The sequence below is a fragment of the Malaclemys terrapin genome, chromosome 14, assembly GCF_027887155.1.
Source record: "Malaclemys terrapin pileata isolate rMalTer1 chromosome 14, rMalTer1.hap1, whole genome shotgun sequence".
Taxonomy (NCBI): domain Eukaryota; kingdom Metazoa; phylum Chordata; order Testudines; family Emydidae; genus Malaclemys; species Malaclemys terrapin.
Window position 1 is genome coordinate 43,835,921 of NC_071518.1, and position 26,592 is coordinate 43,862,512.

General features: G+C 47.2%; 1 protein-coding gene across 2 annotated transcripts in view; it reads right to left on the bottom strand.

Annotated features, from left to right (window-relative positions):
- CFDP1 (craniofacial development protein 1) overlaps window positions 1–26,592 on the bottom strand; it is a 139,501-nt gene that overhangs the window by 99,044 nt on the left and 13,865 nt on the right. For both annotated transcript variants that reach the window (XM_054049262.1, XM_054049261.1), the window contains exon 5: window positions 2,489–2,599. In XM_054049262.1, coding sequence (XP_053905237.1) covers window positions 2,489–2,599 — 111 coding nt within the window. The remainder of the gene's footprint in view (window positions 1–2,488; window positions 2,600–26,592) is intronic.

Sequence of the window (26,592 nt, forward strand, 5' to 3'; positions counted from 1 at the left end):
AAGTGTCCCTTCCCCAGGACCAGTTAGTTACCAGGGCTTGCTAAGGTGGAGATGAGAACAGGATGTTTGATTTTGCTACCATTGCTTTCCTGGATTACTTCAAGCTGTTTAGATAAAGGAAAATAAATAAATATGGGGCAGGCTGGCTGCATGCAGAATCAAAACAAACTGCTTGCAGGATGAGGGAGGAAAAGCCTACAGAGAATCCACTCTTCGTTATTATAACTATCTTACACTTCAGGGGTCTAAAAGTACAATCCAGTCAAAGAGCAGGTCATTTCACAACCGACACATACTCCTCTTTGGGATCATTGATCAGTTACTGGATCTCTGAAGGCTCCAACAACAGCACAACTTTAATTACTGAGGATTTGTATATCAGTAGCTTCTAGAGACATTAGTCAATATCAGGGCCCCACTGTGCTAGGTGATGTAATACACAAGGGGCAGACAGTCCCTGCCCCAAAGAGCTCACAGTGTGCTAAACAGACCAGACAAAGGGCCATGTTATCATCTTCAACCAGACTGCTCCTTTCCTCGCACACAGAGCTTTCATGTCAGAGCGGTCTGGAGATCCTCACTCCAGAAACACAGAGTCAGTGCCCAGACACTAGCTGAGCTCAGTGTCTGGAAACTGAGCGCATTTTTTAACGTATAGGTGCCTTATTCCGGCTTAAAGACACAAATCGGGCCTGTTAGTAATTTTCTTACCTGAAAGTACATTGGCTCGTTTCCAAACTGGGAGCAGAATTCTCTGAAGCACGTTTACCTTTGTGCTTAAAGGAAAGAGTCCCAATGGATGGTCAGAGCAAATGCACCAGGATGGATTATCCCCAGTGACATGTACAAAGAAATTCACGTACAGTAAAAGTCTACTGGGAAGCCTGCTTACAGCAGCATGATATTAGGATATCATAGCAGTGCCCACTGGGCCTGTAACAGACTTGCATAGACTGACTTTGCAACAGTCTAGCGCCCTTTGATTTTTTTCTACTTGAGCTCATTCCAAACACTGAACTAAACAAAGCCCCACAATATTATGCATTTGACATCATGACAGTATGCCGTAGGGCTTAAAGTGTTTTGGGGCATACACACCAGCGAAGGGGATGTCAGAAGTGCTTTTGTCTGTGTTAAGTCATTAGGCTGTGCCACAAACTGCTGGTCAGCAGCTAAATGTTACTCTACAACACCAGACCATGCATGACATGCCTCCCCTCCCTGGCACGCTGCCACCCAACTCGACAACCTCAGTTCATGTTTTCAGCAAGCTGTTCCTGGTCTCTTCACTCAACTAGGCAGGGGTCTAGTGATAGGCAACTGGCCCTACTTCATTCACTCCAGAAGCAGAATGTTTTAAAGGAGTGCACTCATTACTCACTCAATATATTTGTGTGGGGTGCTAAGACTTCTGGGGGCATGATCCTTTGCGCTACAGTAAACTGAGTCACATTACACATTATTGCAAAGTGTATTGTGAGAGAACTTGTCTGTCCTTTCTTGGCACTCAGGGGGAATTGTGGGGAGGCAGTGCAGGAGTTGCTAATCTGTGCCCACCCTGCACACTTCTTATGTTAACAGCTGACAAGTTGTGCTCACTTGAGCCCTGTATCTCCTGACAGGCAGCCAACTCGAGTTCAAAGCACCCACATTCCAGTGAAGGGTGCATGTGTGTGGACAGGATTCAAGTTAGAGTTAACTTTGTTGTGAAGACTGCCCTACATGACAAGCACACTACTCCAGGATTCTGTCACAAGTGACAATACTAAGCTTATATACACATTCGTTCCTCTAAGGACCAGACTCATCCAAGGAGCATTAGTCCTCATATTGGTCTATGTTTACATTTCCCCAATTTAGCTAACGGGCAAGACGATATTCAGACAGAGAATTTCAGAGTGACGATCCAGCTGCAGATACTGAAGAACTCAAGCTCTACCAGTTAATATCAGAATTAACTCACAGCAAGAAACTGTCCTTTCAAACCCGCTTTAGGCTGATGAAATAACAATGTAGTGGTTTTCATTCTACCCACATTCCGATCAAACTCATTATAGGTCTCTTCAAACACAAAGAGATGGCTTAGGCCTAGAAAAAAAACCACCAATAGAACGTGGAAGCATCTCTTTTGTGCCCTAGCTAGGCTGCCCTGAGTTTTTCAAGTCGTTCATAAGGACGAGTGTCACCGATCCATGGAGTGGATCTGACAGTCCCTTCAGACCTTTAACATCACCTGTTGGGTCGAGATGATGTAAGAACAGAATTAGAGCCTGATCCTGAGAAACTACTCAGGTCCTACTGAGTCCTGGGAGTTGTGCATGCTCAGCGCCTCACAGACTCAGGTCTCCAGCACTCAGTCCTGCCCACTGAAGTCGATGCAAAGCTTCCTTTGGCTTTAACAGCACAGGGTTGGGCCTTACTCACCAAGTGGGGCTCCCTCCTCCCCACAAACTCAGGCACCCTCTGGATGTAAAACACATGCACTCACCCAGAGACTGTCGGAAGGGAAGTAGGAGCCACTAGCTGCGGTTTCTCCTTCTCTTGCTGCTTCAGAAAGGATTTGGCTTCTTTTGAGGCAGCATCCACTTCTTTAGTCACCCTGTGGCATGGGAGAGACAAAGCCATGTCAAAGTCAAAGTCAAAGCAGAGACTCACACAGAATGTGAATCAGAGATCCAGCAAGGGAGCACAGAAAATATCTGTATCAAAGGTGACACTGGGCCACATGGATTGTGTTAATTCCCCTTCTATTAACCGCGGAATCAGCATGTCTTGTTGAGATCCCATTCCAGTTGCAAACTGTCTGTATTCATGTCATAATGAAATGATAGCAAATTAGAGCTAACGGGGCTTTAAAAATGAACAGAAATGTTTTTGTTCATTCAAATAGGCCCATCTCACCAGAAGCTACTGAATACCCCAAATGGGTCACTGGAGGCAAATCTGTTCTTTAATTGGGTGCTTGATTTCCTCATTTGCTGGTCTTCTGTGATAGCATCTCTCCCACCCACACTTCCCAACCAACAATGGACTGGGCTGGCGACTACCCGTAACTGATGCTGGAGCAGAGAACATGTCTATAGCGACCACACTCCGACTTAATGCTGAAAGCAGAAATTTGCTACAATTTTCTAGCTGCTATTTTTGTTTCAGGCCTAGAGGATACAAAATATTGAACTTATTAAAAAAAAAGTCAGCATTGCATCTGCTATGGATGAATACAAATATTAGAAAGAAAATATCCAGAAAACTACTCTAGAATGAATCATTCAAAATATCCAGCTACTTTAGCCTCCTCAGTTTGGCTGCCTGCCCCTAGCAATGTGTGTTTCAGGCACTCAGCTGCTCCTAATGAGCTTGTCCTGTTTTTTCAAACTAAAAGCCTCACTCCCTTATACAAAAGCTAAAGCCTCTCACAACCCCCTTGCAGTTCAGCATCCACAGCCTGAAAACACCCTAAAGAAAGCGGTGTGCCCCCATGCCGCCAATCACTGCTCCCTTTGGACAGCCTCAGCCCCACCCACCGCCAGACCTCACCTCCATTCATTCCATTTGCTGGATCTGCCGGCTGAGCAATCTCATTTTCAGGTCAACACAAAGGCTGGTTCTCTCAGAAAGTGACTGTGTAAAAATCTCTTCCTCTGATTTCTAAGACCTGCTCCCTGGCAAAATCCAGATCCACCGCTGCTAACTTTTTATTCCTCATATCCCTGCTGAGCCAATGCAGCTACGAAGAGCAAGCTGGAGCCTATTCGGTCCCTACATGGGACATGAAACAATTGCTGACTATAGACTCAGACCTGAAGATTATTGTGATCATCTAGCCTGACCTGAGCATTGCAGGCCACAGAACCTCACCCACGCACTACTGTAATTGATCCATAACTTCTGGCTGAGTTACTGACATCCTCAAATCTTGATTTAAAAACTGCAAGTTACAGAGAATACACTCTAGTTCAAACCAGCGAGTGACCCTGCCCCACGCTGCAGAGGAAGGTGAAAACCCCCCAGGGTCCCTGCCAATCTGACCTGGGGGGAAATTCCTTCGCAACCCCAAATATGGCGATCAGTTAGATCCTGAGCACTTCAACAAGGCCCACCATCTAGACACCTGTGAAAGAATTTTCTGTAGTAACTTAGAGCCCTCCACATCTAATGTCCCATCTCTGGCCGCTGGGGATATTTGCTACTAGCAGTTGCAGACTGCCTAAAATGGCATGCATCCCATCTCATCATGCCATCCCCTTCATAAACTTATCAGTCTTAAAACAAGCTAGGTTTTTTGTCCCCACTGCTCCCCTGGGGAGGCTGTTCCAGAACCTCACTCCTATGATGGTTAGACACTTTCATCTAATTTCAAGCCTAAAATTGTTAATGGCCATTTCCACATTCTCTCTATTTGTTCTTGTGCCCATATTCGCCCTTAACTTAAATAACTTCTCTCCCTCTCTGGTGTTTATGCCTCTGATGTATTTATAGAGAGCCATCATATCTCCCCATAGCCATCGTTTGGTTAGGCTAAACCAGCCAAGCTCTTTGAGTCTTCTCTAGTAAGGTAGGCTTTCTTTTCCTCGGATCATCCTAGCAGCCCTTCTTTGCACCTATTCCAGTTTGAGTTCACCTTTCTTAAACCTGGGAGCCCAGAACTGCACACAGTATTCCAAGTGAGGTCTCACCAGTGCCTTGTATAATGGTACCAACATTTCCCTGTCTCTACTGGAAATACCTCACCTGATGCATTCTATGACTGCGCATCACATTGACATCTAATAGTCATCCTGTGATCAACCCATACACCCAGGTCTTTCTCCCTCTCTGTCACTTCCAACTGATATGTTCCCAGATTATAGCAAAAATTCTTGTTCTTAGTCCCTAAGTGCATGCCCTTCAACTATTAAATTTCATCCCATATCTATTATTCCAGTTTTCAAGATCCTCCAGATCTTCTCGGATGACATTCCGATCCTCCTCCATATTGGCAATACCTCCAACTTTGCATAATCCCCAAATTTTATTAGCACAGTCCCACTTTTCATGGGAAGGTCATTAATGAAAATGTTAAATAAGACTGATCCCTGAAAAACTTCACTAATAAGCTGCCTCCAGCCCAACAGTTTCCCTTTCAGTATGACCTGTTGTAGTCTCTCCTTTAACCTATGTTCCAATCCATTACACCAGAGCACATAAAAGGAATGCAATGAGGTTACACAGGGGTCACTGAGGTCAGAATCTGCAACCATTTATTACAGTTGATGTGCGAGAGGAAAACCCAGCCTAACTCTCAGATCCTTGGATAAGTTTCCAAGACTGGCAGTGAGAAAAATGTTTTCGACTTGTTGACTTAGAGACATTGACAGGGGAACAGATGATGAATTCCCACAGTGCTGTTTATACAGTCAACATTCAGCGACAACAGCACTTCAAGGCCAGCAGGAAGTGATAAGGTGAGGGGATGAAGGAAAAAGACCTTCATCTTCTTCCCTGAAGCCCAAATATGGAGAGAAAGGAATGTTGAAAAGTAAATTAACATCTGTGCTAATTGATTCTTGCCCCAGCCTTGTTCATTCAGTGCAGAAAGAAGAGATTAGCTTCATTTTAGCTTTGCCACCTGCATTTCCAATGGGCAGCAGTCATGTGGACTGAAGTCCGTTTCAAAGCAAGGAACATTTAGAAGTGTTTGCAGATCAGATTGAAAGGGGAAAAATTAATTCAGGAAGAAGCAAAATCCTTGTTACAGCAGCGTTACAATTTAGAACATCCAGAAGACGCTGCTCATGCACAGCCCTCAGAGATAATGTTCATGTCGTGCTGTATTTATATACCAACGGTTATTGTACTTTTCATTAATTTCATTAGACAGAATAAACTCATTGCCTTTATGTGGCAATTAGCTGGAACTCCCCAAGGAGGCCTATCAGCGGTGGATGCCGGCCTCAGATTAAAACCATCACAGGGTCTATTTTTAAATGCACCAGCTTGGGGAAGTGGCTCAATTCCTCTCACTGCTGTGCAGCAAAATAGGCTCTTGTGCATTTTGCACAAAGATGACAGCTCATGTAGACACTCTCCTGGCTGTTATCAGCCCCGCACATGCTTTCACCAAGTCCTGAAGCATGCCTCCAAGGCATAAAGACAGTGACAAACAGCCATGAGAAACATCAAAGCAACCCAAGGGATACAGGAGTTCAAGAGACATGGAACGGAACTCTACGGAACTCTGCGGCTCTAGGCCCCCTGTTCTCCAATCTGCCAGAGGAGCTTTCCACTGGGGAGCCAAACTAGCTGTTCAACTCCTTTCTGGAACTTGATAGCCTTGGCCTGGGGAAGACGGCAAACAGAGAGCAGCAGTCTGGGAATAAAGCAAGGGTTACAGGAGGAAAATTGGAACTGGAGCATGCCACTATTAACTCTGTATGCTCCAATCAAGAATAATGGCCCATAAGCTCTTTGGAGCAGGGACAGCATCCCTACAATACGTTTGTACAGCATCTAGCATAATGAGACACTGATCCTGATTGACCCCCATCACTCACAATCTTTACTGGATTTATCCTCATTTGCACCCATGAAGCAGGGCAACCCTATTACCCCATTATACAGATGAGGAATGGAGGCACAGAGAGACTAAGTGACTTGCCCAAGGTCACCCAGGCAGTCAGCAACAGAGGAGGGAAGTGAACCCAGGTCTGCCAAGTCCTAGGTTAGCGTACCTAATAATAGCAGTGATTGCATGGGAGCGTATGGTTGCTTTGAGTAGATCCTCTCCTACTGGTGCTGCCTTCAACGACACACAATTGGGAAACAGCTCATAATATTCTGCACATCTGGAGCTCTTTTTCTCAGGCAGTGCGCCAGCATTTAACCTCACAACCCCAGTGAGCACTCAGTAATGCTGAGCGAACTGCAGTGCACAGGATAAGCCACAGTACATGCCCAAGGTCACAGAGCCAGGAACAGCACCCAGGAGTCCTGGCACCCTCTGCTCTGATCTCACCATAAGACACCATCAGCCCAAATTATTAGGAAAGAAACTGGCCAAAGAACACTATGAAGTTTAAGATTCCCAAGAAAATACCTGACTAGATTTGCTCATGTACAATGTGACAAAAAGCATATAGCAGGGATGCCCAGTGAGCACAGTCACATTAGCTGAGCTTCCACAGTTCACTCCACCTAGTGCTAAACCCAGCAAGACTACGGCTAGGTCCCTCAACGAGAAAGCAGGATCAGTACCAAGGAGGCCCTCTGCGCTTCAGTGGGAGGAGACAGGCTTGCTTCACACCTTGGCTTAGAGCAACAGCAGTGGTGGCTGGATGTACAACAAAGCACTTTGTCCACAATTATTTACCACTCCCTCTGGGCTGTCAACAGCTGCTCTGAATTTATTTTTAAAAAATCATTAGCCATCACAGCACCAAGATACAGATGCAGTGCGCAGCCTGTTTCGCCAGCGCCACCCAGCTGGGGATGGAGACAAGCATCAGGAAACGAATTAAAATGGAGATAATTATCTTTGAAGATCATTCCATCACAAGAGATCTATACTGCCTCATAAAATGACACAAAAGCAATTCGGCAGCAAGGTACGGCTGGGCCAAAGCCGGCAGTGACTTTGCATCATTCCAATGTAAGTGACAAATGAAAGAATATTAAAAGGCTCTGATGGGCAGCTGCTCAGAGCACGTACATTTCTTCCTTCCTCAGATCCCTGGCCAAGCGAAAGTAATAATGGAGGCCAGGTTCTCAAGAGAGAATAGCTCACCATGCACTAACCTAGGCACTCCCTGCTCTGCACTGACAGAACTGGGAGCTGCTAATCCATCTGGAAGAAATAACAGTGATTACTAAAGAAAATTACAAGACATTTTGCTACTAAATACTTGGTAAGTAACTATTTGCCTGGCTGTTTACCAGGATCCTATTCACACTTTCTTACCCAGGAATAAATATGAAAATAAATATATTGTCAGCATTAAAATAAGTACAGACGTGTCTCGCCCACTCACGTACCCTGTAATTTGCACACACAAATCTGCTGACTCTCCTCATTTCTCCATAGAGATTTAATACAGTAGCTGAATGTTAAAATGAATCTCCTCAGACTTGTACAAAATATAATAATATGAACATTATTGCTATTTGTATGGCACTAGCATAAGGAAAGGCAGTGTTGCCTCGGGGATATAGCAATGGACTGCACTCAGGAGACCTGGCTTCTATTCCTGACTGCCTCTGTCCTGATGAGGACCTTATGCCAGTCACTTCCCCACTCAGTGCCTCAGTTTCCCCATCTTTAAATTGGAGACGATACTACTGACCTCCTTTGTTAAGCAGTATAAGATCTACTGATGAAAGGTGCTAAATAAGAGCTAGGTATTATTAGTGCCTGGGAACCGCTGACACAGGGCACAAGACAGCACCTTCCCCAAAGACCTTACATTCTAAGTACAGTACTAACGATATCACATTTACAAGCTACATATGAGATTGAGTGAATACTTGAAAACTAACCTAAGCCACCTTTGTCAAACAAACGCATAAAGCACATTTTGCAGTGCAGTGACCTTGCTTTTGAGATATTAAATTGTGAAGCCCAGCACTTCACAAGTCTTCCAGTCAATAGTGAGGGTCTGACTACAGGGCCTGAAAAAGTTTAAGGACACCCTCCTCCTATCTGGCTAGTAGTTCTTTTGATCCAGCTTTATAAATAATATTTCATTCATAGATCTCAAAGCACTTCACAAGGAGGCCATATTATATATGGGGAAAATTAAGGCAAAGAAAAGGAAAGCAACTTGCCTATAGTCATTAGATAGGTGAGGTGCAGAGCTTGGAATAGAGCTCAGGACTACGGAAAGCAGCATGGGCCGAGGGATGTGCTGGCCACACCTTCCCGCAGCCCCCATTGACCTGGAGCGGTGAACCGCAGCCAGTGGGAGCCGCAATCAGCCGAACCTGCGGACACGGCAGGTAAACAAACTGGCCAGGTCCGCCAGGAGCTTTCCCTGAACAAGCGGCGGACCGGCTTTGAGAACCACTGCACTAGACCACATTGCCTCACACAACTTCACCATGGACAGAGAATATAAATACAATTTCCCGTAATGCAGCACCTCCTGTTTTTACCAGGAGCCTCATGCAGACGGACAAGCAACCCTTCCACCCTACGCTGCGTCCCCAAACTCAAAACCTAAAACCAGTATTCTAACAACAATTTCTTAATGCTTTCCACAGATCTGGTCTGGTCTACACAGAGATTTTGTACCACCATACTAATACATCTTCTAACATGGATGCAGTTATACTGGTATAAATGTGCTTATTCTACTGCACCCACATTAGGGCAATTTTATCGCTCTAACTGTAGGGCTACAGTTAAAGTAGAACATCCTGTGTGTGTAGACAAGGCCTTAGAGTTACTGTACAGTATGTCTTCACTGCACAGTTAACCCAGGTGGATTAGCACCCAGGTTGGCCTAGCCCGGGTGTGAGCAGCCACACTCCAGAACCTCACTGATGCTGCACTCACCCATGTGTACTGAGGGTGTATCCCAGGGTTCTCTGTGTTGAGATGCTCTATAATTCTTTCCCAGTCAACTGTGTCAATTGTGGGAGAAACTATCTATACCTATCTCATAGAACTGGAAGGGACCTTGAAAGGTCATCAAGTCCAGCTCTCTGCCTTCACTAGCAGGACCAAGTACTGATTTTGCCTCAGATCCCTAAGTGGCTGCCTCAAGGATTGAACTCACAACCCAGGGTTTAGTAGGCCAATGCTCAAACCACTGACCGTCTGTCCTTCAGGGGGAATTGTGGGAAAGCTATCTTTGGATTGTGGGAAAGCTCTCTCTGAAAACTCATGGTTATCTTTGAAAACTCATGGCGATCGGGGGAGGTCCTGGCTGACTGGAAAAAGTGCCCATCTTTAAAAAAGTGCCCATCTTTAAAAAAGGAAAGGAGGATGATCTGGGAAACTACAGGCCAGTCAGCCTCATCTCAGTCCCTGGAAAAATCATGGAGCAGGTCCTCAAGGAATCAATTCTGAAGCACTTAGAGGAGAGGAAGGTGATCAGGAACAGTCAGCATGGATTCACCAAGGGCACGTCATGCCATACTAACCTAATTGCCTTCTATGATGAGATAATTGGCCTGTGGATGAGGGGAAAGCAGTGGACATGTTATTCCTTGACTTTAGCAAAACTTTTGATAACGGTCTCCCACAGTATTCTTGCCAGCAAGTTAAAGAAGTATGGGCTGGATGAATGGACTATAAGGTGGATAGAAAGCTGGCTAGATAGTCAGACTCAACGGGTAGTGATCAATGGCTAGTTGGCAGCTGGTATCAAGCGGAGTGCCCCAAGGGTCGGTTTTGTTCAATATCTTCATTAATGATCTGGAGGATGGTGTGGACTGCACCCTCAGCAAGTTTGCAGATGACACAAAACTGGGAGGAGTGATAGATACGCTGGAGGTAGGAATAGGATACAGAGGGACCTACACAAATTAGAGGATTGGGCCAAAAGAAACCTGATGAGGTTCAACAAGGACAAGTGCAGAGTCCTGCACTTAGGACGGAAGAATCCCATACACTGCTACAGACTAGGGACCGAATGGCTAGGCAGCAGTTCTGCAGAAAAGGAAAAGGGTTACAGTGGATGAGAAGCTAGATATGAGTCAACAGTGTGCCCTTGTTGCCAAGAAGGCTAACGGCATTTTGGGCTGTATAAGTAGGGGCACTGCCGGCAGATCGAGGGACATGATCGTTCCCCTCTATTCGACATTGGTGAGGCCTCATCTGGAGTACTGTGTCCAGTTTTGGGCCCCACACTACAAGAAGGATGTGGAAAAATTGGAAAGAGTCCAGCCAATGGCAACAAAAATGAGTAGGGGGCTGGAGCATGACTTATGAGAAGGGACTGAGGGAACTGGGATTGTTTAGTCTCCAGAAGAGAAGAATGTGGGGGGATTTGATAGCTGCTTTCAACTGTCTGAAAGGGGGTTCCAAAGAGGATGGATCTAGACTGTTCTCAGTGATACCAGATGACAGAACAAGGAGTAATGGTCTCAAGTTGCAGTGGGGGATGTTTAGGTTGGATATTAGGAAAAACTTTTTTCACTAGGAGGGTGGTGAAGCACTGGAATGAGTTACCTAGGGAGGTGGTAGAATCCCCTTCCTGAGAGGTTTTTCAGGTCAGGCTTGACAAAGCCCAGGCTGGGATGATTTAGTTGGGGATTGGTTCTGCTTTGAGCAGGGGGCTGGACTAGATGACCTCCTGCGGTCCCTTCCAACCCTGATATTCTATGACTCTATGACTATCAGCACTCAAGTGGTTTAGCTGAGTCCTCGCTGCAAAGTGGGTGGGTCCCAGCCCAAGTTAAAGCATAACCTGGGTTCTAACCGATACTCCCAGCAAGGTCAATTAACCTGGTGTTAAAGCACCTCTAAACCCTGGTGTAACAAGGAGGCTGCCACCCAAGCACCCCTTTGTGGCCAGGGGTGCCTCTGCAGTGTCCTGCCTCCTGTTTCCCTTTCTTCAGGGCTCCTTAAACCAACTCCACACTGTCTCTCTGCTAATCGCAGCCCTTCTTGGGGTCTGGTTTCTCCATCAAGTTAACAAAGTTCCCAAAAAGCAAACACAAAACCAAATCTTCCACCCAGCCTTAAGCTGGGTGCTGCCCCTCCGCCACAAGGTCTGAGCAGCTGGGAAGATGCAAGGCCTGGCTTGCCTTCCTTTTCTTCTCCCAAAGGAAAACAAAATGTTCACCTGGGTGTTCTTCCCCAGCACCAACTCCCTTCTTCAGTGACAACCGCAGGACAACCCTCTCTCCCCGCAGCTCCCCTTTAGCTCTCATCTCACTGAACTCCCTGATGCTTTACTACTGTGACCATATAGCAAGTGTGAAAAATCAGGACGGGGGTGGGGGGTAATAGGAGCCCATATTTTAAAAAGCCCCAAATATTGGGACTGTCCCTATAAAATCGGGACATCTGGTCACCCTACTTTACAGCCTGGTGCAGCCCTTCCTCATTAACTGGCTCCTCTGGGAGCATCTGCTCTGGTACAGGGGCGCTGGAGTTATTTCAATCACAGGGGGTCAGCCAGCCCATGACACCAGGTAAAGGTTGGTATGTGCGGACACAAGGGGGGGTTGGGCTAATACCTGGATCACAGCTAGGTTAACTGCAGTGAAGACATGCCCATAGTTACCCCTAGTCATTGGGCAGCTGTCAAAAAAAGAAAAACAGACACCCCTCCCACCCCCGGCCATTTCCCATACCAAGGAGCCCTTGCCTCTGCAAATAAACTGGGAAACAGGAGAATAAGATTTTCAAATATAAATCAGGGTTTCAGAGCTATCCACTCATGACAACGACCCTCTTAGCAACAGCAGCAACTAAGCCAATACAGCCTAGTTTCAATATTGCTTTTATAATGTTGAGTCAATTTGGATAAAACATTGAACTTAATCTATTAAACCCTCACTTGTACTTGAATTCAATGGAAGAGCGGGGCTATAACATACTAGCTCTTCTCTGGTCCAATTTCTGGCTTCAGGCACAAGTGAAACAAGTTTTGTGCTCTCCGCCTGGTCCTGGATTGATACTGGACCACATTCCACACCCTGTTACACAGTCTGACCTTCTGCCCCTGGGAGGCAGAGGGCTGGAAATGCAGAATGCTGCAGTCAGGACTCAGGGGCTTTGGCAGTCGTATGAAGCTCAGGCCTGGAACAGCAAGGGGGTCCTTATTGAGCAGAGCTGTGTGTGTGAGAGGAAGAAAGGCACAGAACGGGTGTCCAGTACTAGAAAGGGAGGATAACATCAGGCCAGGAGAGAAGCCCATGTGCAAAGCTCTATGAAGAGAGCATGCAGAGCATCTCTGCACTACGCCTGGGTTATGACCAACCCACCCCTTATGCTACTGGGCTCCAAATTTGCACACAAGCCTTTCCCGACAGAGCTCAGCACAACAACGCTGGCGACACTGGCCAATGCAGCTTTCTTCAAAACAACGAAAGTGATGGGTGAACAAAGATGCGTAGGCTAAGAAGGTGTGTGCCAACACTGGGGAAGAAAGGAACTCCTACAGTCCAGCCAGACCCTAACTGCAGCACTAACCCTCCCTCCGCCTTTCTGTGCTCAGAGTGGCTCAGCTGGAAAATCCCAGCTCTTTTGCCTGTCACATCTCACAACAGCCAGCCCTGCTCAGGGATCCTGCTCCAACCTACACGTGCTGGGCAATCCTAATACTTCTCACCATTTGTGCTAGGGAATTGCGGAAGGGGAAAATTTGGCTAGTTATCCCGTTTTCAATAGTACCAGCTGGGTTTGGCCTATTTTACAGGCCACCAGCTTTCTGTAAGCACTGCACAGCAGACGCTCATTTGTTGCAGGTTTTTATAAATCACTTTCCACCTCTCCTTTGGACTATACAGAGAGGAAATGTTTCCCCTTCTGGATCTCACATGCCCAAGCCTAATTGCTTGGGTGCTCTCCCCAGAGCTAGCTGCACTTTGAGAATTAAGGGATTCCATCCTGCAAGGTGGTGAAGCCATGGGAGTTGTGGGTGCTCAGCCCCTCACAAGATTAGACTCTCAGCGTCAAAGTAATGGGTGTGTTGGGCCTGTATGCTGGCTCTACTAATGTGAAGAGGCCCAGGAATTCCCCCTGGCAGGAACAGCCACACGCCATCGTACTTGAGGAGAGAGTGCACAGCTGGGCTAGGTCTATGCCCAGGCTATCCCTGGCTGTCTGGCCATGGCACAAAGCCACCTTTACCTCCCCCTCGGTCCCTGGGCCAAGCTCAGTGCAGGGATGAACTGGCCCCTTTGTCTCTTCCACGCGACACCCACTGCTGCTCTGAGTTAGATGTTACTCCTTGGCCCTCAATAAAAAAAAAAAAAAAAAAAAAAAAAAAAAAGAGTACCCATCAAACCCAGCTGCTCCAGCCAGTCAGGAGAGGCCATGCCCTGGAGAGCTGAATGGGAAAGGGGCTGAACATCTCCTTAGCCCACAAAACTTGGCCAAGATCACAGCTGGACAGAAGGTGGCAGGTGACCCCTGAATCATCAACCTTACATTTCTGGAGACTCCAGGCAACTCCCACCCCCCTTGTTTATATGGCTGAGAACAGTCCCTTTCTCCTTCACGATTTCTCACTCCCTGTGTTCCTCAAACACCAGGCGTTTCCTTCCCTTCCCACCTGAGGTAGTACTGCAATGGGAGTCTGCTTCTGTCCCACTGACAGCAACAGCCTCACGTAGGCAGCTGGCCTATCCCCTCAGCCCAGGAAGGCCTGAGCCCCTGGCCAGAGTCTGCTTCAGGCCCTCGTCTCAGAGCTCAGCCTTATTGCTTCCACATAAACCTAGTGCAGCATATCAAGTAACCTGGCCTCCTAAGCCAGGGCCTCCTTGCGGGGGCCGCTCTATTCCCTACAGATTTCCACTCTACAGGCCACTTGCCTGAGAGTCATCCACAAACTGGGCTCTGTCCTCCTCAGCCGGAGCTTCAAACCAGAGCCACCCTGCTCCCAGCTGTTCTGTGTTAGTCCCCCTACAGGGAGTCCCCATGCTCCATGGCCTGCCACAGGAGCCAACCCACTCCCTGTAGCTCTACCGCCTGCAGAAGCCTTCCTGCTCCTCTGCCCCCAACTGGGCTACATGCAGCTTTTATAATCACCTGATCCCTAGCTACCTCCCAGCTGAGACTGATCAGCTAACAAGTCACAGGTGAGGCTGGGCCCCAACTCCCCTTAAAGGACCAGGCCCCCAGGACACCTCCCTAGCACCCACCAGACTCCCCGACTCTTCAAATCCCAGAGCTTCTCCCTCTGGCCCACCGGCCAAGGCACCTCGCAAACAAAACAATCATACACTACTGGGCCACTAGGGGGCAGATTTTCAAAAGAGTTCAGCACCACTGTTTGGAAAATCTGGTCTGTGTCAGACTGGGGGCAGCTGGGTGCTTTTTAGAAAATCTGGCCTGCGTTCTCAGTCTCCATGTAAGTCAGCACTGCTCCCCTACCTGTCTGACACAGAGCAGCCTTGTGCTTACGTGCAGAGATTAGTCTGCAGCGATCCAGCCTGTCGGTCTTTTGTACCAACCACTCTATAGGAAAACAAGTGGCACTGATTTGCTTAGGAGTAAATAATTCCCAAACCAAATTCTAACTCCTAAACCTTTAGGACAACTGTCACCTTGAGGGCTGCTTTTCAGAATCCCATTTTCTTCTAAACAGACAAGATCTAGCTGTTGAGGCAGATGAAATTTAAGGACTACATTATTTTCACAGAATCGTAGGACTGGAAGGAACCACGAGAGATCTAATCCACTCCCTTGCATTCATGGCAGACTAAGTATTATCTAGACCAGGGATAGTCAATAGGCGGACTGCAGGCCAAATCCGGACCACCAGATGCATTTGAACGGAATGCAAAATCTTTTTATGTACTTTTTGTTATCATTTTTTTTTCCTCATTATTTTCTCTGGCGTCTGGATCTTGACTATATCTTGACCAAGAAATGTAAACCGTGACAAAAAATAATTGACTACCCCCAATCTAGACCATCCCTGACAGGTGTTTTTCTACCCCGCTCTTGAAAATCTCCAATGATGGAGATTCAACAACCTCCCCAGGCAATTTATTCCAGTGCTTAACCACCCTGACAGTTAGGAAGTTTTTCCTAATGTTCAACATAAACCTAATTTTGCCTGAATGTGCCTCTTCCTTAGGAGAGGTCTGACTCCCATGAAAAGCAGAGTTCCTATTATTGAATTATCCACAGGATTAGAGATGGAAGACACTTAACAAGGTCAAGAGATCAGGTGGATGAGGTACAATCTTTTATTAAATCAACTTCTGTAAATGAGAGAGAAGCTTTCGAGCTTACACAGAGCTCTTCTCCATGTTTGGGAAACATACTCATGGTCACAGCCAAATACAAGATGGAACAGATTGTTTAGCATAAAGTAGTTAACACAATTCTGAAAAGCAGACCTCGAGGAGACTGTTTTCTCAAAGGTTTATGAGCACTAGAACTTTTTAAAATGGGGAAAAAAACTTCTCTTTGTCTGTGTGTTGTCATTCTCAGGGAAAGAGCGGAGACACAGAGCAGCAATGCTGTAAGCAGCTTTAAAACCAGGTATAAAAAAAACACCAAATCATACCTCAACCCTACTTATCTGAAAACCCAAATACGTAAGTAGATCAGAAATGTTTAGAAAGATGCGATTAGGGTTATCTCTGTTTATTTCCTATGGCTAATGGATTCCTCTGTGCTAACCCCAGATGCTTTTGATTTGCTTGTAACCTTCAAGCTGAACCTCAAGAGAGCTATCTTGATGTTTAATTTTTGTAATTGTTTCTTTTAAGATCTAGCAAAAAGCCTAAGCTCCAAATGTATTTCCTTTCTTTTTGTTTTTAATAAATTGTACCTTTTTTAAGAACAGGATTGGATTTTTGTGTCCCTAAGAGGTTTGTGCATAGGTTACTTAATTAGCTGGTGGCAACAGCTAATTTCCTTTGTTTTCTTTCTCAGCTCTTCCCCAGAGGGGGGTGAAAGGGCTTGAGGGTACCCCACAGGGAGAAATTCGCAAGTGCTCCTTCCTGGATTCAAGGAGTTTTTTTGCATTTGGGTGGTGGCAGCGTTTACCAAGCCAAGGTCAGAGAAAAGCTGTAACCTTGGGAGTTTAATACAAGCCTGGAGTGGCCAGTATTATTTTTTTTAATCCTTGCGGGCCCCCACCTTCTCCACTCAAAGTGCCAGAGTGGGGATTCAGCCTTGACAAATGCCCCAGCCAGAGGCGGCAGGTTTGGATAATTTTTGGTGGTGCCCAGAACAGGTCCAAGTCCCACCCCCGACTCCCTGCCTAAGGCTCTGGGAGGGAGAGTTTGGGCGTGGGAAGGGGTTCAGGCTCTGGAAGGGAATTTGGGTGCTGGGTGCAGGCTCTGGGCTGGGGCAGAGGGTTGGGATGCAGGAGGGGGTGCAGCCTCTGGGAGGGAGTTTGGGTGTGGGGTGCGGGCTCTGGGATGGGGCAGGGGGTTGGGGTGCAGGAGGGGGTCGGGGGTTGGCGCTTACCTCCAAAAGCAACCTGCACACCCCTCTGGCAGTGGCTCGAGGGCAGGGCATGGAGACATGCCGCACTCCGCCGCCCCCCTCCTCCCCCCGGGCCATAGGGATGTGCCATCCGCTTCCTGGAACGGTGCACAGCGGGCAGGCGGGAAACCGCCTTAGGCTGTGTCTACACTGCCACTTTCAGCGCTAAAACGTTAGTTGTTCAGGGGTGTGCAAAAAAAGCTACCACCCCTCATTCGGGGTATCGCTCTCTCCTGGCTACACTGGCCACATCACAGCATTGCTGCGGACACGCTCTAGTGTGGGCAATCCTGCTGTGCTGCCAGTGGCACGGCAGTGGCAGGGGCCTCCAGGCCCTTTTAAATCACCCGGCGGCAGCAGGAGGGGCTGGGAGGCATGTGGGAGTGGCAGGAGGGGCCGGGGGAGAGAGACAGCCCCGAACATTGGTAGAGCTGGGCCCCTGGGCCCTGAATATTCATGGAGCCTGGGCACCATGGGCCCATACAACTCGCCACTCCTGTTAGTTGGTTCCTTAGCCAAGCTAGGGGGATGGTTGCAGTTAGCTCTTGTAGATTTTCTTTGTAAGTCAATGCAATATGGTGCTCTCATCTTGTTACCTGGATTTGCAAGGAGGTACAATCAAAGTCACAGATTGATCAATATTCTGCTAGTCTCTCTGATTCTTCTTGTACAGCAGATTTACTTTCATTATGGGAAACGTCCCTCACCTGAGGAAGGGGTCTCCTGGGTCCAAAAGACCACATGCTAAAACTGCACCTTAAAACTACCAATATCTGGACAAAGATGGTGAATGCTATGGTAACAGATGCTACATACTATAACCAGAGAGAAAAATATCACCCAAAGGAGAACAGACTAGGCCTGGATTTGTTTGTAAGTTGTTAATGACATAACAGAGTGACAAGTCCAGCTTCCCTTCCCCCAGTCTCTTGTGGGAAACACAAAGGTCCTCCGGGGTTCAAAGTCTGGCAGTTACTAAAATGTCATAAGCTATTCTTTGTCCTGGGTGGAAACCCAAATCCGCGGTCTGCAAAGCTGGCTCTGTCAGCATCTATTCAGACATCAAAAGTACTTGTCTAAGGCCATAGCTGTCAGGAACAAGGAGGTGGTTTGGAGACAAGGGGAACACAGCAAAAAAGTTACAGCAAGTTTGGCTCGGAGGCCTTTGGAATAAAACCATAAAAGAGGCTCTTGGTCCCTGTGTATAACCTGATAGCAAAAGAGCAGCTTTGAAACATGGACAGCTCACTCAATTCCTTAGGCTTTGAGATCCGTCGACACTAGGCATGTTTCTTTACAGCCAAGCTGAGTCCAAGTGGTCACACTATCAACTGATACTACCAAGGAAAACACCTATTAAAAAAACAAAACCCTTCTTCCACCTGCAGCCCAACTATGTTGTCCAACCCTTCCCTTTTCTGAGTTTGAGGCACAAACCACAACAGATCAACTAAATCTTGGAAACTACTGTCCTCTTCTAAGATCTAATGCACAAGAAGAGTATTTTGCATGCACTTTGCCAGCATTATGCTGTTCAACCCCCCCCCAGGAGGCAAGTAGTGTTGTCTTCCTTTTCCAGATGGGGAAACGGACGCACAGAAGAGCTGAAGTTATGCCATCACTGCTTGCTGCAAGGTTCTTACACTTTCCTCTCAAACATGTGGTACTGGCCACTGTTATAGGGATAAGATCCTTGGCCAGATGGACCCTGATCTGATTCAGTCTGGATCAGACTTAGCCAAGTGATACAAAAAATCCGCAGCAGACAGGGAAAAGAACTCAGATTTCCTGACTATTCATCTTGTGCTTTAGCTGGTGTGTTACTGTGGTCCTAAATTTGGTATAAATACCTCCGTAGCCATAGGAGGAGTTTCCTTCTCTACTACATTGAAGATGCTTTTCAAAAACTTTCCCCCCATAATATTCCAGTGCCAACTGAAGACAAGGCACCAGCAGCAAATAAAAATACCCCACCAGAAAGCAACTGAGAGGGGAGAGATGAGGAGTAGAGTCCATCATCAAGTTCACTGTGCATGGTCATGGTGATGGAAGTCCTCAAAATAGCCAACACAGATTGGAAAGATCCAGCTGACAATTCTGAAGATGCTTTGAGATTCCTTCCTTGAGGGTCACACACACAGATGAGATCTTTCATTTTCCTTACACTGGTTAGTTATTAGCTTTGGTGATCTGGCAAACTGTTTGCACAAATGTATGAATTCTGGGTGATATTATGAAGGGTTACTAGGAAAAGTAAGAAAGAATTGAGGGGAGTCAAGGCGGCACCACCTCATATAGCCAGGTGAAGGGTTATGGTCGCTAGGTGTGAACGCTGCCTCCTATGGGTATTGCTAGGCAAAATTCTCTAGCTCCAGTGCACAAACACCTAAGTGGAATATACGGCTGCATCTACTCGGAGAAGAAGTGCCAGTGAACCCCATGCATAATGTATAAGAGCATAACTGATGCCTGCATTTAATGACTTCAGCTTTGGTCAATAGTTATCCATCACTATTAGCTAAAATCTCATTTGTCTATATTCTCTGAAGTTTCAGAAAGGTTATTGAAACTTGCCAGGAGACCCTTTCAGAAGCTTTATGCATCTCCTCAGAGGTATCATACTTTTACTTACTGGGTTCCAAAATCAATAGCTGCTTTTGAAATTGGAGAAAAACAATATAAACTGCACAAGTCTGAGGTATCCTCTGACCTCTAAGAGCAATAACATTGCAAGGACGGACACAGCACAGAACTGTGCTGCTGACACGTCATAATGCCAAGATCAGCGGGTTAGGCATCAGCTGCAGCAAAGCTGCTAGTCATTTTTTCATTTTAAAGAGCAAAACCAATACCGAAGGCAATCATCCCTGGAACCTACTTGGGGTTGGCTTCATTCCCAGGATGGCTTTATTCTCTTTCAGAAATCGTGGGTCCAAAAAGACTTCTGGTCTCTTAGTATCTAGGCCAAATGTCTAGAAGTGCTATAGAAAAAACGCTCCCAGCTTTGGGGATGCTATGGGGAGCAATGGGGATAGGTGACAGTCATTGAACAGCTCTGATAGTATTTCCTTTGGAGCCTGCTCTATCTAGCTTCACTCTGCAGGAAGGATGGGAGCTGAGGATCCCAAAAAGACTGAGGATCAGGGCGTTCCAAGTGGGGAGATCCTTAAGGCGCTGTGAGGAATGTAGAGGCAAACCCCAGGAAACACAAATCACAAGGAAGCAACTAGAATAGGCTCTTCCTGATCCCCTTCACCAGGTTAGGGGATCTGGAATTAAAACGGACACAAGACAGACCAATCTTCTCCCATCCAGATATCTAGATGGGTGTCTCCCTCCCCTACTTCCCACTGCCCCCCCACAGCCTTATTTCAAGGTTTTCACATGGATCATTGTAATCATCTAGTCTGACCTTCAGTATAGCACAGGCCATAGAACTTCCTCCACAATAATTCCTAGAGCAGATCTTTTAGCAAAACATCCAGTCCTGACTGAAAAATGGTCAATGATGGAGAATCCACCATGGCCCTTGGTAAATTGTTCCAATTGTTTCAATGGTTAATTACCCTTATTTCCAGTAAACAGCAGACCTCCATATATCAGAGCTGGATGTAGCTGTCTCCATACATCTCTTGCCATCCACTTTGAGGGAATAACTTGAGGACAATGCAGGGCATTCCAAACTCCTGCCAGTCCAGAAGGAAGCCATGGGGTTTGGTTTTCAGAGGGTGATCCCTTGCCTGGCTATGCACTGGGCTGCTACTAAATTGCTCAGATCAGTCCCATGAAGTAGGTTTAATAATTAAACAGTCCACTTTTGCAGGAAGCCCTTGTAAAGCCCCGGGTCCTACAACCCTTTCTGTATAAAGCGACAGGAATCGGAGACTTTTGGACACAAAGAACAATTCTGCTAGCACTTACTTGCCCCATCATTCACTGATAACATAAGACCGGCTGTACTGGGTCAGAACAGAGGTCCATCTAGCCCAGTATCCTGTCTGCTGACAGTGGCCAATGCCAGGTGCCCCAGAGAGAGTGAACTTAACAGGTAATGATCAAGTGATCTCTCTCTTGCCATCCATCTCCACCCTCTGACAAACAGAGGCTAGGGACACCATTCCTTACCCATCCTGGCTAATAGCCATTAATGGACTTAACCTCCATGAATTTATCCAGTTCTCTTTTAAACACTGTTATAGTCCTAGCGTTCACAACCTCCTCAGGCAAGGAGTTCCACAAGTTGACTGTGCGCTGTGTGAAGAACTTCCTTTTATTTGTTTTAAACCTGCTGCCCATTAATTTCATTTGGTGGCCCCTAGTTCTTGTATTATGGGAATAAGTAAATAACTTTTCCTCATCTACTTTCTCCACATCACTCATGATTTTATATACCGCTATCATATCCTCTATCATATGCTGCAAAAGCTTTTCAGAAAAAAAACAATCTGCATGAAGATCAGCAATACACATCAGCCTTGTGCGCCTCATCTATAGCATCAGCAACTGAAGGAAAGACATCAAAGACTGATCCCCACTTCTGAATGGCACTAAAGGACACTGTCCTCTTCTATTCATCCCTGCACAATACCTTGGGAATGACACACTGAATCCAAGATTCTCACCAACATCTCCAGCAAGAATTTTGAAGGCTCTCTCAACTTCTCGCTACTAACGGCCTGGATATCCAGAGGAGCGTCAGAAGCCAGACTGGTAATGCAAGAAGAGGGTTAATCATCTGCTCTATCCTAGGCCTATCCTGACAGGTTTAGGTGATGCATCCGGCCGAGCTACACTGTGAGTGACCATAGAGTTGGAGGGCATCTGGCTGAGCTATACTGAGTGACCATAGAGTCAGAGGACAGGAGGGTGGCAGGACAATTACAAGTGGTTTAAACACGGGATGGGGAAAACACTCTAAATCCTGAAAGTCACTGCAGTAAATCCCTGCTTTAAAAAAAAGAAGTTTTATTTTATTGCTCATGCTTGGCATTTCCCAACTCTTCCCTATACTTGCTGGTAGGAGATAGGGGCTCAGCATGCTGTACTGACAGACTAAGGCTACGTCTACACTTGAGGCGGTGCTTAGAGGGCCAGCTAGATTGGGTATAAACAGAAGTGTAGATGATGAGACATGACTTAGGCGAGTCAAGTGCTCCACACACCCAGCTATATACCTTGCAGCACTCTCTGCAGGCCAAGCAGCACCTCTCATGCCTACACAGCTATCTTTAGCAGTGTAGCTCCCCACTACCAGAACCTTTCACTGCAGCGAGGAAAGGCTCTGGCGGGGGAAGGCGGTGAGAAAGGGTCCAGCAGCCAGGAGGGAAGATTCCACGCTGCCAGTGCCTTTCCTTGCCACAGTGAAAGGCTCTAGCAGCAGGTAGCTTCCGGAGCCTTTCCCCGCTACCAGACACAGCGTGTAGCTACACATACAGTTCTGTACTCTACATGCTGCCATAAGTGTAGGGATAGCCCAACGGAACCGAGGGGCAGAATTCCATCCTATGGACTGTGGCAGAGGGAGCAGACACACCCTTGGGCTCATTCTTCACTCAGCCACCTAGCCTGGGAGGCAGAAGGGATATCACCCTACGCCGGGGGTCCTGGCTGCTGTGGAAAGAGCAGGAGTGAAACTGCAGTTACCGGGAGGGAAGGCAGAGCTGAGCAGGAATGTGAAATACTGCATGGTGGTAACTAAAGAACCCCCCAGGGAGCAGGGAAGGTACTTTCTAGGGGGCAGCTCTTGGCAGCATGCTAAGAGCTCTCACAGGCCAGATCCACTGTTCTGCAGTTCCCCATCTCGGTAAGGGTCAAATACATTGGGCTTAATGCTGCAGTTCTGCAGACACAATTCCCAGCCTCAATCTCAAGCCTGCACATAAGGGGTCTGCAGCATCAGGCTCGATGTGTGGTTTTATCAGATCAGGCAAACCCTTAATGGTTCAGATCCTCAGCCCCACTATTCCCCAGGCTTTGCTTTCCCTACCACAAGTCATGGCCAAACCTGACCTCCTTCACCCTCCAAAAGAACCCTCGCCCATCTCTAGGACCCCAATCCAAGAGTAACTGCCCCAGAATGATCCCTGCTCTATTTCCTTAAGGTGGACTGAAAAGCTGTTAAGCCATGAGCTACCCAATCAGTGACTAAATTCATGTGTACAACTGAAAGTTACAAAGACATTTATAAACAGTACTGATTGGAAATCAGCCTCTTTTACTTACCAAGTCCTAAGTTCAGGGTTTGATATTTCACCTGCCACAGGTGACAATCCCAAACTCAGCAATTATTTTAAAGTTAAATTCACAGATCTATTTGGTCACTGATCAGAACTCCTAGGCAGTTTTTAAAAAGTTTGTATTTCACCTTTAAGAGATAAATGCCTCCACTGACCCTTCTTCATCCCTGAATTCCTACCTTCAATAAACATACCACTGGCCCCACTGAGAGGTGCAACCCCAGCTCTGCACAGAGAGTCAGCACTCCTCCTTGATGCAAAGAACTGACTGCATCAAGCCATGTTACATATGGACCGGGGGACAGTGAGGTCTTGGTGCTGACCCTGGCTTGCTGGGTAACTTTGAACCATGTCACTTAACCGCTCACTGCCTCAGTTTCCACATCTATAAAAACAGGAATTACGCTCCTTTAGAAAGTGCTTAGACATAGTTAGATGGAAAGTTCTGTAGAAACTAAGCATTTTTTTCCTTTTGCATTTGCAAAACCTCCTGTCCGAAAGGGCTTTAAACACACCAGGGAGCCTTCTGTTACCCGTGCTTCTACTATACATCCAAATGTGATATTTTAATAAACCCAACTTAAAGGGACAGTGTAAAAAAGCAGACTCCATATGACTGGTTTTCCTGACACTGGAGGCAAAGAATCTGTACCAGCAGGTGTTTTTCACAGCTATTTAATTAACAGGACAGCTCTTTTGGTGAAAGAGCCAGTAGGGTCAGCTTGTCCACTGCCCTAGACCATTGGTTCTCAACCTTTGTGGGCTCAGGACCCAGTTGTAAATGTTTATGTACTGGCCCAACCTAGTAAATAGTCTGGGGGTGGAGGCCTTGGGAGTGGTTTTGGTCAGATCCTGCCTCCCAGGGGGACTGGATCCTGCCCGGCACTCACCCCACGGTGGCAGCTCCTATGCTGTGGACTTGGCTCTCCACTCTGGGCGTTGCAACCTCAGGGGTTGCAGCGCTAATGTTTGGCCCCACCCCCCTGACTGAACCAAATTTGTGTGAATGGAGTTGTGACCTGGCTCATGGAGTTGCAGGGCTACTCACTCAACTTTGGCCTACCCGGACTGCCATCATCATGACAGCTGGGCCAAACCTGAGTGGCGCTGGGAACCCAGAGGTTGCAGTGCCTGGAGCAGGGAGGCGAGCCCAACCAGCCCTGTGGGAACTGCACACAACCCTTTGAAACATTCCAGAGACCCAATTTTGGGTCCCAACCCACATTCTGAGAAACCCTGCCCTAGACAGTACAGTGGACATTCTAGCAGAGGGCTTAAAAACAGTGGTAAGCTTTAATGAGCAGCCCAGTAGCCAGAGCAAAGCACTTTCAGAAACATCCTGAATTAATCAGCAAATGTGCAGCTCAGGAACATTTAAGGAAGGTTGTAGAGCCCCCCTCAACTGATGATCTTGAATCAGTTCTGCTACACTCTGAGCCATCTTCTGTTGTCAACTAAGTGATTCTTCAAATATTTTCTCAGATAAGAAACCACTATCCCCATTTCCATCCAGCCAAGGGCTGCGGTAAAACTCCAGCTGCAATGGGCCTCATGTCCAGGGCTCTATGGTCTTGCATTCCTGGCACAGCAGTGCCAGCGAAGCTTCCAGCATCCCTGCGGCTGCAGCTGAGCAATCAGAAAGTAAAGGCACACGTTGGGCAAGCTCCCTACACAGGCATCCCTGCCAGGAGTGGATTAGATCTGAACTTTGGGGAAAAAATAAATGCACCTCCTCACTGTGTGTCCAGATGAAAGTGGCTTTGATTCCAAACTTGGGAGAAGACTTGGGACAAAGTCAGTCTTAGGGAAATTTTTCCAAAGAGCTTCTCTGATGGAGCCATCTGCCAGGGAGGATGAGAGTCCCTCAGGGTAAGGGTGGGAAGAGAACTACTCAAGGGGCAATACAAATGGATTCTAATTGCATTAGAAACGCTTCCACAAAGACAACAGCAAGTCCCTCCGCGAAGTTAAGAAGAGGAACCAACTGCAGGGAGCACATTGCTTACATCTAGCCCTTGTGTTTCAAACAAGAGACCCGGACATTCTTCACTTTGTCCCACCTGTTTTGGGATTCCTCTGGATCCAGCAGGCACCGCTCCTTGCTGAGGGTACAATGAATGCTGCTGTTTATAACCTTGCATGGAGCCACCTGGTGCACAGAATGAAGTGTGGTAGCTGCCAACTGCAATGCCTGGGGACCTGCAGGATACTCATTTGTTTTTTCGATGTGGCTTGTCTCGTGTGGGTGCGCGTTCATGGGCAGCTGGATGTGGTTGTCCATGGGGGAGCTAAGGGGGCCAGTTGTTTCAATAGCCCATACACAAGCACTATTTAAAGCAAATGCGTGACTGCGGACAGGACGAGGAGTGGTGGCAGTGGTGGGGAGCCTGGAGAAGTTAAGGAGGCTGGGTGGCTGAAACTCAAAGGGATAGAGCCAAGGGTCTAGAGAGCTGGTTTCCAAAGCCCAGGCCAGTCAATCCAGATCGCGTCTCTAGTTGCATGGATATCACCTCTACTGATGGTACTTATACGGCGCCTATCACCATAGTCTGTGAGCACCTCACAGTCTCTCAATACAGTTACCCTCCCGTCCTTGTAAGGTAGGGAAGTGCCCTGCCCACTGGACAATGCTTCCTCTCTGTAATTAATGTCCTCTGAAATGAGCTCTCAGATTAGCTCCGTTTCTGATCGTCATCAGAACTGGCTTCTCTCTGGCCTCCTCCCAGCCGCCTGGATTCTAACCTGGCCCGTGACACATTGCAGTGATAGCGTGGATTCATGGCCAGCTCCATTCAAACTAGGTGAGTTTTACTGCGATTCTGGATGAGCACCAGCTCCCTTCCAGCTGGAGATTGGTTTCTGTACCCAGTGCCCAGCAGTAATTGACAGAAAGGCCAAGAGCCGCAGAAGTTGCGGCAGCCAAACAGAACACAAGCCTCCTGATAGGGGCTTTTATCTGTAATTAGAATGGCAACAGAGAACTGCTGCTTATTAATGCAGCTGCACGCCTTGCATCATGAGGCAAGTTCATAAAGCAGAGTGCTTCAAAAGGGCTTCTCTCCACCCGGGCGCTGCGAGACGACGCTAAACTTTCATTGAGAAGTAAACGGGCTTTGCAAATTGCTCCCACTGTCCACGATTTACAGCTCTCTGGGTGACAATCGCCCGCTGCTCCATGCCTATTGCACACAAAAGGGACATGAAAAGCTGACAATGAACGGTAGAGACAGTGTCAGAACAGGGGAATAGGTGCCAAGG